Source organism: Diospyros lotus, chromosome 10 (genome assembly GCF_014633365.1).
Source record: "Diospyros lotus cultivar Yz01 chromosome 10, ASM1463336v1, whole genome shotgun sequence".
In the NCBI taxonomy this organism is placed as follows: domain Eukaryota; kingdom Viridiplantae; phylum Streptophyta; class Magnoliopsida; order Ericales; family Ebenaceae; genus Diospyros; species Diospyros lotus.
This window is the reverse complement of record NC_068347.1, coordinates 33,123,882-33,134,349: the sequence shown is the minus strand read 5'-3', so window position 1 is coordinate 33,134,349 and position 10,468 is coordinate 33,123,882. Positions and strand designations below refer to the sequence as shown.

General features: G+C 29.4%; 1 protein-coding gene and 1 long non-coding RNA gene across 4 annotated transcripts; both read right to left on the bottom strand.

The window, feature by feature from the left end:
* Positions 1-1,122: 1,122 nt before the first annotated feature.
* On the bottom strand, positions 1,123-6,589 carry LOC127811350 (UPF0481 protein At3g47200-like). Of its 3 annotated transcripts, none has more exons than XM_052351120.1 (4): positions 6,400-6,589; positions 4,972-5,085; positions 3,063-3,116; positions 1,123-2,806 (listed from the first exon to the last, which is right to left on the bottom strand). In XM_052351120.1, exons 2-4 carry the CDS (start codon positions 5,041-5,043, stop codon positions 1,451-1,453), a joined length of 1,482 nt encoding a protein of 493 aa, XP_052207080.1. In that variant the 5' UTR covers positions 5,044-5,085; positions 6,400-6,589; the 3' UTR covers positions 1,123-1,450. The 3 variants fall into 3 exon arrangements, with proteins under 3 accessions (XP_052207080.1, XP_052207079.1, XP_052207078.1); XM_052351119.1 differs by having other exon boundaries at positions 4,972-5,082; positions 6,400-6,587; XM_052351118.1 differs by having other exon boundaries at positions 4,972-5,058; positions 6,400-6,587.
* Positions 6,590-7,207: 618 nt separating this feature from the next.
* On the bottom strand, positions 7,208-9,797 carry LOC127811354 (uncharacterized). Its single transcript, XR_008025653.1, has 2 exons — positions 9,580-9,797; positions 7,208-9,405 (listed from the first exon to the last, which is right to left on the bottom strand). It is a non-coding gene; the product is annotated as an uncharacterized LOC127811354 (long non-coding RNA).
* Positions 9,798-10,468: the final 671 nt, after the last annotated feature.

Here is a 10,468-nt window from a genome sequence, read left to right as displayed (position 1 = left end):
CCCATTAAGACTTTCAAGCCAGGGCCTGGCTTGGCTTACTCTAGGTGGGCTCATGGGTCGAGTAGGGCCCTATTTTGTGCTAATGGACTAAGCCTAGGCTCAGCCTGTCTTATTAGGGCTAGGGGCTGGCCCAACCCTACTAAGTTGTTTGACGCCATTAACTCCACGAAAACTGTAAAACACGCGTGGCACTCAAGTGTATCTGATATCTTGATATTTAAATACATCAAGGAGCGAGGATCATAGGGACTCAATATTTAGACATAGTAAATTCAAAGAAAATATGTTTAAAAATATGTGAGTCTTTCACTTTGAACACCCAAAACTTTTAGTTATTGATTCTTATATTTGAAAAATTGTTTCCAATCATCACTACTCTCTTTCTCCCCTTCTCCACAACTGAAAGAAGAAGAAGAGATATTTGCGTGTGTGTGTAGTGTCTGTGTTTGGGTGCTAGCTAGCTTAATTATAGCCTAAATTTATTCTAGAAAGAGCTCTACTTTCGTAGTGACTATTTCACAATGCTTTCTCTTTCTCTCCCCCCATACAATGGTGTATTTATAGGTATAAACATGACTCTAGGTTAATTACATCAATAATAACTCAATTTTGCATTATGTTACTGTTTGATAATTGAACTTTGAAATATTACCTGTTCTAATATTTTAAAAATATTACTGCTTAATCACTGAATTTTAAAATGTCACCTATTAATCATTAATATTTCAAAATAGTTTCTTACCTGTTACTCGCTAGTCATTAAACTTTAAGTTCACGAGTGACGGATGAGAAACGATTTTGAAATATTAGTGTCTAGTAGGTAATATTTTAAAGTTCAATAATTAAGTAGTAACAGTTTTGAAATATTAATGACTAACAGGTAACATTTCAAAATTCAGTCACCAAACAATAACAGAATATAAAATTGAGTGATTATTGGTGTAATTAACCTATCTTAAAATCTAAGTACATAAATTCATTCATGAATTACATTAATTACATGAACCATAATAATTAATAGACAAACAATAATTAATAAACTAACATTGAAGTTGCACACACATAAACCAAGACACATGCTTTTAGAAAATTCAAATTAATTTTCAACAAACAACACACTCACACAAGATTTATTATATAAGAAATTCAAATTAATTTTCAACAAACAACACACACACACACAAGATTTATTATATAAGAAATTCAAATTAATTTTCAACAAACAACACACACACACACACACAAGATTTATTATATAAGAAACAGTTGAAGGTATGTGCATTTAATTTAATTACTAGTTTTGGCTAGCCATCTTTGTCAAAGATGGATCTAATGATGGATCTGGGAGAGGACTAGTCTCCAAATCCAAAAATCATTTCAGCTTTCAATGGTACAAATCCCATGACAGATTTGGGTTAGGGCTGGAGTGGGCATGGGCTGTAGCCCGCGCCTACCCCCCGCGACGCGATCCGCCCTGATCTTTGTAGTATGAGGCAACAGAAAATACAGTTTGCACAATAGTGAGAACAAGTAACAGGGAAGCAGCATAGAAGGAGATAATTGTCGACGGGCTGCTGAAGTAATCCCTCTTCAATATCGCCATCCAATAGTTTTGTCGACGTTTGCAATGCGAATTCAGATCCTTGCAAACTTGGATGTAGTTGAAGTTAGCAGGAGAGATCATCAGAGACGCGTATAAATCTTTCAAAAACTTGTGAATGGCGGCATCATCAGGTAGCTCCGATAGGTTGTCAATGATCTTTTCATGGCAAAGTAATTGAACATCACTAGGGGATTTCACCAAGCTGTTCATGAACCATAGGTAGTCGCTAAGCCACTTTTGCTCATCCAAATTATTAATATTGTAGAAAAAATTATTCTCCACCTGGAGTAGCATGTTGATGGAATATGCTGTGCCATATCGGATGAGTATGCGTGGGATTTCCAATACTCCCTCTTTCGTAAACTTTATGTCGATGAAATTTTCTGTATCCACCATTTTGAACTCAACTCCAAACTCATGAAGCTCAGTTGCGGATTTCACCAAGTCCCATTTATCATCCCTATCTTCCTCATCATGGTCATTGTTGGAATTAGAATTATTATTAGCTTCGAGTCTCAACCAACTCAAACCCTCATATACTACGCTTTGGAGATCGGTAGGGGTATCGCTGACAAGTGTTTTGTCTAGTTTTTTGGTTGGAAGAATACGCTTTAGAAACTTGAAGGCCAATTCGATGAGGTCGGGGTGGTAGCCATCATGTTGACCCAATTTCTCCATAAGCCCACTTTTTTCGAACAAGATTTGGAGGACCAGGAAGGGTAGTTGGTTGTCCAATAAAAGCAAGTCTCGACATAAGGCCATCAGAAGCAATTTTGACGAAAAAAGTACATCAGAGTGTTTTTTCTTTGAGTCATTGTTTTTCAAAAACAACTCGATGATGAAGCAACCATCAAGAATGAGCATTTCCATCAACACATCATCATCAAGGTTACTCCGATTGTTGGTTAACTTAGACTCCATTATTGAAACAATGATAGCGGAGAAATTGGCCCTTAGGAATTGCTCCAAATTAATATCTGTACGCTCAAAAAAATTATACGTGTATCGGAGTTTATGGGACTCCATTACGTCTGCCTCGGCTGTGTCCCACTTATTTAGACCAATTCTGACCACCATTGGTTCATAATTACCCATAGACATATCATTGACATGTAGTCTCCTCAAAAGTATCCGAAAGGAATCATCATCATAGTATTTTTTCGCCTTTTCCAGAATACGGAGCAACACCTTATTCACGATGTCCTAAAATTAAGTTTTGACAACATTAATAAAACTCTATACTTTATGAATTCTAAACCTTCTGAAATCCTTTTGAACATGACAACAATGCATGAATATATAATAAATGGATTCATTACCCAAAAAAGAAAAAAAAAATCATGAATAATTAAAATAAATAAATATACATAATTCAATTTAAAAATATACGTTTTAATTTACATCAAATCAGAGTTTTAACCATTAAAATCCAAACAAAATATGAATAATATATACTTACAGTGCTATTATCATCGATTTTGTTTTTAGTTGTGATCCATTCTGGAATTGTTTTCTGCAACATTAAATAATTAGTATTAGTATCCTATATACTATTTCATAAAAATTAACTAAAATTCATCATGCTTGTTAAAATTGATCTATAATTTATGAATTCTAAACCTTCTGAAATCCTTTTGAATATGGCAACAATGCATGAATATATATATTAATGGTTTTATTACCAAAAAGAAATTCATGAATAATTAAAATAAATAAATATATATACATAATTCAATTTTAAAATACACGTTTCAATTTACGTCATGTAAGATCAAAATTTTAACTATGAAAATCCAATCAAAATATGAATAATAAATACTTATAGTGTTAGTATCCTATATACTATTTCATAAAAGTTAACTAAAATTCATCTTGCTTGTTATCATTTTAAGATGGGTGGATCTATCCTAATGTTTCTCTTCTAATTAAAAATTTAGGGTTTAATATATTTAAATTAATTAAGTAATGTTTAAACCATATTTGAAAATTAAAAATCAAAAATTGAAAAGATAATAACCAAAACTAAACCAAATAACCTAACCAAATTAGTTGAAATTTTTGGTTTGATTTGGAAGTGCAAATATTTCTAAGTAATGCTCACCCATAAGACCTATATACAAGGTTGTTAAAATCGAGATTTTAAGTGGGATCGAAAAAGTGTCCATAAAATCGGATCGTAAAATCGAATCGTAAAATCGTAAGATTTTGTAGAAAATGAATTAATATTTTTTAATAACCTGATTATTCCTTATTATAGTTCAAAAGATGATACTTCCAAAATATAACTCAAAAACTAACAGGTTGGTATAGGCAATTTAGAGACAAAATATAGGTAATTTAAAGGTAAAATATAGCTTAAAATTCTTTAGAGGATTCTTTCAACGTCTTCCATTAGATTTATGTTGCATTTTTTTCTTGATTTAACATTAATTAAATCAAGTAAAATCCCGATTTAGGATTTGGTGATCCATTAATTAATTACTTGTTTGTCTTGATTTATTTATGCAATCAATGTTAAATCAAGTAAAAATTATAATTTAAATAAAGTAAATTGGAACTTAGGCAATTAAGGTTAGATGCTATGTGACATTGGAACTTATGCAATCAATGTTAAATCACGTTTCAATTTAGAGGCAAAATATAACAATTTATTGCATAAGTTCCAATGTCAGATGCTATGTGACATTGAGACGTTGGAAGCATCCTCTAAATTGCAACTTAAATCAATGAAAGTTTTTGAATCGTAAAATCATTTAGGGATATCTAAAGTGTAAAATCGTAAATGTAAAATCGAGATTTTATAGGATTTTATCAAAAATTGGATTTTACATAGGATTTGAATCGTTTAAGGGTCTTCGAATCGTAAAATCGTAAAATCATACGCATAAAATCGAGATTTTAACAACAATGCCTATATATGTCTTTAGGAAAAGTTTTCTAATAATGACTTTACAAACCTTTTCCTTTATGTTGGTGATATGCTAATTGTCAAGTTTCAATTTATAATTTTAACATAAATTTGAGCAAATTTTTTGTTACGAAGGATTTGAGACTAATAAAAAAAAAAAAACCTTTGACATGAGAATCATTTTGCCAATAAGAACATAAGACTTTAGCTATCCAAGGAATCTTTTTCATCTACATCATTGTTCTTTGCTTTTGTACTCTATTTGTAGGAATATTTTATTTATTATTAATCTGTGTGTAATTTATTTATTACTACAGATTTCTCAATAATATGATATGAAGATATTAGAGTTTTATCTCATGATAAAAGTTTTAAACTTCTCTAAGAGTTGAGGTTATATAAAATTTTAAGTGTTTATCTAGTACAAATACTTATCAATTTTCTCAAATTAAGAACTCACCTCATCATTTGTTTGCTCCTCCACAGAACTCTTCTGAATTGTTTGTTTATTCTCTTTCGTAGTCTTGTCCATTGTCCTTTGTGACAACTAGAATTAAAAATGGTCAAATGGCTGCTGACCCATGAAAGCACAAGCAATCACAAGATCGATTTTTTTAAAATCAAATCGAGACATAAATTAAATTTTTAAATACTTAGTGTGTGCTGATGCACTTTGGTGTTACATGAAACCCAATAAGTTTTCAATGGCCTTTACATGAATGCATCTAGAAATGAAACCATCATATGTAAGGAGAGTTCTTCCTTTCGAAGAGGGAAATCGCTTGTGATACTTATGAAGGAAATGGCATGCTCAATTTTTTTGATGACATGCTCAGTCATCACTCATCAACAAATTTTTACTCATCAACAAATTTTTACTCGTAAGAATGTAAATTTATTGTTATTTTCTCAAAAAACTAGAATCAAATTCGCTCAATTTCAAGCAAACAAACGCTATAGATCCAGTGGTTTCCATTTGGAATCTAAGGCTACATTTTCTTTACATTTTTAATTTTTAATGTTGAGTTTTAAATTTATTTTCAATTTTCTATTTAAATAGTTTTTTTTTAAAAATTAAAAAATATTTTTTTATCATTTTAAAAAATTATTTTTTAAAATAAAAAATTAGAAGATGAGTTTATTTTATAATTTTAAAAAGAATTATTTTATAATATTTTATTCAATAAGTTTGATTATTAAATGATAAAATTAACTTTTTTATAAAATTTTACTACTAAAATAAAATAATAAATTTAATTCATAAATTGCTAACATCTAGTGATAATTTATATTAAATATTATATATAATAGACTTAATAATATATTATTATTCTATATTTTTAATTATAATATAATATACTATATTTTTAAATTTTAAATAAATATAAAATTTTATTTCTAAATTTAAGAATAAATTTTTTTCTTTTTCTTTTTTTTTTTAAAAACTAAAATATGAAAAATGAATTGTGTTTTTCATGTTTTAAACTTAGAGATTGTTTTAATTGAAAACAACCAAAACAACATTTTATTATTTTGGATTTTCTTTATAAATTTTTTTCTTATTTTTAAAAATAACAAAATAAATACATTTTCATTATTTAAAAAAATTAAAAACTAAAAATGAAATAAAAACAATAAAAATAACACAACATAACTTTTGATATTCATCTGTTTGTGTATATATAGAGATCAAAAAAAGGGCAAACAAAGGTAGCTATTTCTATAAATAACGCAAAATCTATTAATGGAAATAATAGATTTTTCCATTAGAGCTTTGCAGCAACTAGAGCTTTGATGCGTACCGACGCACTTAGCTATTACATGAAAACCCAATAAATTTATCTAATAAACAGATCAAGACAAAATTAAGCGCTGACGAGGAACTTACTTGCTCCTCCCCTCTCTTCCCCATGTTCTCCTTTCCTTCTGTCAAGAGGGTATCGAATTCTGGAGTTTAAAGGCAGTTTCCAGGGCTATGGAGGATGCAATGACTGAGGAGTGAGCTTGAGATTGAATCAAAGGAGTTATTTATAATAAAAGGAGCAGTGGGCCCTCCCCCATGCAGCAGAATTTGGTGACTGAGGCTGGGCACGTGAAATCATACGGATTGGGTGGGTGATGGCTGATGTGAGAGGGATAGCTGCCACTGTGTTATATGAAAGACTTCATAGGTGTTATATGAAAGATTTCATAGGGTCGTTTTATTATTTTAAAAATATTTATGAAATATTTTCTATTCCTATTTTAAAATTTATTTATATTTATTTTTTTAAAAAAATATCTATTTCTATATTTTCATTTCCTATAAAAAATGTTTGTCATTTCCGTGCAATATAAAATTGTCATATTAATTAATTAATTGATTGGTAAAGTTAATCATTTTTTTAACTAATGATTAATTTTTAATAAATATGTTTTTTTTAAATAAGGTGTATTATTTTTAATATTAATTAATAAAATATATTATTAAATTTTAATTATTATCTTACAATAATAATTAATATTGTTAATAATTAATTAATTAATTTCACAATAAGAACTATTTGGCGTTTATGCTTTTATCATTCAATTGCCAGTCTCGGTGTGGTTTTTTTTTATCAAAGATAAATATGTATAAATCAAAATATATAAGATATCGCTGGACATATAAAAAAAAAAAAAAAGAAGCCAATAATGAATACAATCACAGAAGTCAATAGCCTGCAAATCAAAATGTTTAGAACTAAAAATACATAAAAGCCTATATAAATATAAGAAACCTAAATTATATCAATGCTCCATTAGGCTTGAAGAACCTCCTGGAAGTGCCATAAATTAATGAGCCCCCACGTCACATCTGAAAAAGCCAAACAGTGGCAGCCATGACAGGCTGCCGCATCCCTCGGTCAAAATTCAAATAACTGCTAAGGCGGGATCCGTGAAAATTCAAATTTTGAATTTTCAAACACGGCAAATCAGCTGCGAACAAGACAAGGGAGCAACTGGGCCCCACCAATCAGAATCCCACCACCAATTAGCATGGCGCATTTTCTGTTGTACGTCGGTGGGAGGATTCAGTGAAGGAGTAGTGAGCTCAGCTAAAGGAGCGGTTCATAATAAAAGGAGCAGTGGGCCCTCCCCCGTGCGGTAGAATTTGGTCACTGAGGCTGGCTGGGCCGCTGGGCACGTGAAATCATACAGGGGATGCCCCCATCATTGTTCGCCGTTTATGCTTTTATCGTCCTTGCATGGCACGTTTTCCATGCCATAAATTTAATATTAATTTTAAGTCTCTTTAGCAAAAGACGAGCTCTTTCGTTCTTTTGTGTCCTTTTCACTAATTTGGCGCACGAAAAATAATGCTGCTTGTACGGTATTTTTTTTGAATATGAGCGAGATAAATTCATAGATAAGTTTATATGAGGGTTTAAAAATTAAAATATTTTTATTCATATATATTTTTTAATATAATATATATTTAAATATTTTTATATTTTATTAAAAAATTAAAATATCCTCACTTATATTGTAATACTTTTTTTTCATTACAATGTAGATGAGGGCATTTTAATCTTTTAATTCCCATTCTATAAGTTTGTCTATCAACTTGTCTGACTCTGTAAAAAAAACTTACAACACCATATGCACAAGGTACCAAAATTAAGTTTTAGGACATTAAAATTCTATATTTTATGAATTCTAAATTTTTTAAAATCTTTTTGAATATGGCAACAAGGCATGAATATATATAAATTGCTTTATTGTAAAAAAAAATTCATAAATAATTAAAATAAATAAATATACATACATGGTTGTTAAACTCCCGATTTTACGGGTACGATTTTATGATTTTTTGTGTATCAAAAACCCTTATGATTTTACGATTTTGAAATTGAATCGCACTTGATTTTACGATCTTACATGTCGAAAACCCTCTTACGATTTTACGATTTTAACAACCTCGTATATATATTTGAATTTAAAAATACACGTTTAAATTTAAGTTATAAAAGATCAAAAATTTAACTTTTAAAATCACATCAAAGTATGAGTAATATATACTGACAGTATTTTTAAAATTAATTTTTTTTCATTGAGATTCACAGTACCCCATACACTATTTCATAAAAAATAATTAAAATTCATCTCGCTTGTTATTATTTTAAAATGGATCATTCTATCCTAACATTTATTTTTTAATTAATAATTTAGGGTTTTATATATTTTAATTAGTTAAGTAATGTTTAACCCATTTTTCGAAAAAAAACCAAAATTTGAAAAGATAATAACAAAAAACTGAACCAAACAAGCTAACCAAATTAGTTGAAATTTTTGGTTTGATTTGGAAGTGCAAATATTTCTATTTAATGCTCACCCATAAGACCTATATATGTCTTTAGGAATAAAAGTTTTCTAATAATGACTGTACAAGTCTTTTCTCTTTTATGCAGGTGATATGCTAATTACCAAGCATGATTTTAAAACGATAATTTTAACATAAATTTGAGCAAATTCTTTGTTACGAAGGATTTGGGATTAATAAAAAAAATAAATAAATCTTTGGCATGAAAATCATCTTTGACAATAAAAAATAAAACTTTGATATTTTGCATCTAGATCATTGTTCTTTGCTTTTATACTCTATTCGTAGGGTTATCTTATTTATTATTAATTAATCTGTGTGTAATTTATATATTACTAAAGATTTCCCAATAATATGATATGAAAATATTATAGTTTCACCTTATAATTAAAGTTTTAAACTTCTGTAAGAGTTGAGGTTATACAAATATTTACATGTTTATCTAGTACAAATATTTACCAACTTCCTCAAAGAACTCACCTCATCCATTTGCTCCTCTTCGACGGTTAGTTCATTCTTTATAGTAATCTCGTCCATTGTCCTTTGTGGCAACTAGAACCAAAAACGATCAAATGGTTGTTGACCCATTAAAGCGTTAGCAATCACAAGACCAGTTTTTCTAAAACCGAATAAATTTTTAAAATTCTTGCTTGGTGCATGCTGATGCACTTGGCTAGTTTTTCTAAAACGGATCAAGACAAAATTAGGTGCTGTTCAGAAACTTACTTGCCGCCTTCTTGCTCTTCTTTTCTTGTGTCAGTCAAGAGGGTGTCGAATTCTGGAGTTTAATGGCAGTTTGTACGGCTAATGGAGGATTCAACGATTGAGTAGTGAGCTTGAGAATGCATCTAATGAGTGGTTCATAATAAAGGGATATATATATTAATATTAGAAAAGTATCAAAAGGGGCCTCCCCATGTGGTAGAATGGAGCAAATGCTTTAATAAATTCCCACTTAGAATGCATTGGATTGTTTTTTTGAAAAATATGCCTCTAATATATATATAAATATATATATATATTTATGATGACTAAATAAACTTTAATATTATTTGTAAGATATATATATATTTTTTAAAAAAGTCTTGATAACTAATAAATTTTAATATTATTTATAAAACATATATATACCCTTGAAAAGTCTCGATTCGAAGTTCCTTTTGTGCATACAAGCAAAGTATAAAAACATTACAAAGTATTCTAATTAAGCGTGTTTTCTAAATTATTCTAAGTGAAATTTATTAATGCATTTGTTCAACTAATTTCTCAAGTCAATTCCACCACATGGAGGAGGCCCCTTTTAAAAATAAACTTTAATTATTATCTTAAAATAATGATTAATGTTATTGATAATTAATTAATTAATTTCACAATAATAACTGTTTGACGTTTATCCTTTATCATTGAGTTGCCAGCCATGCGTGGCGCGTTTTCTATGGCATAAATTTAATATTAATTTTAAGTCTCTTTAGCAACAGACGAGCTCTTCTGCTCTTTGGTGTCCTTTTCGCTAATTTGACGCCACAACATCCGGGGGATGGGCTCCATCATTGTCTGCCCGTTCACAAATTTAAATCTCTTTATCAAAAGAAGAGCTCTTTTGTTCTTTTGTGGC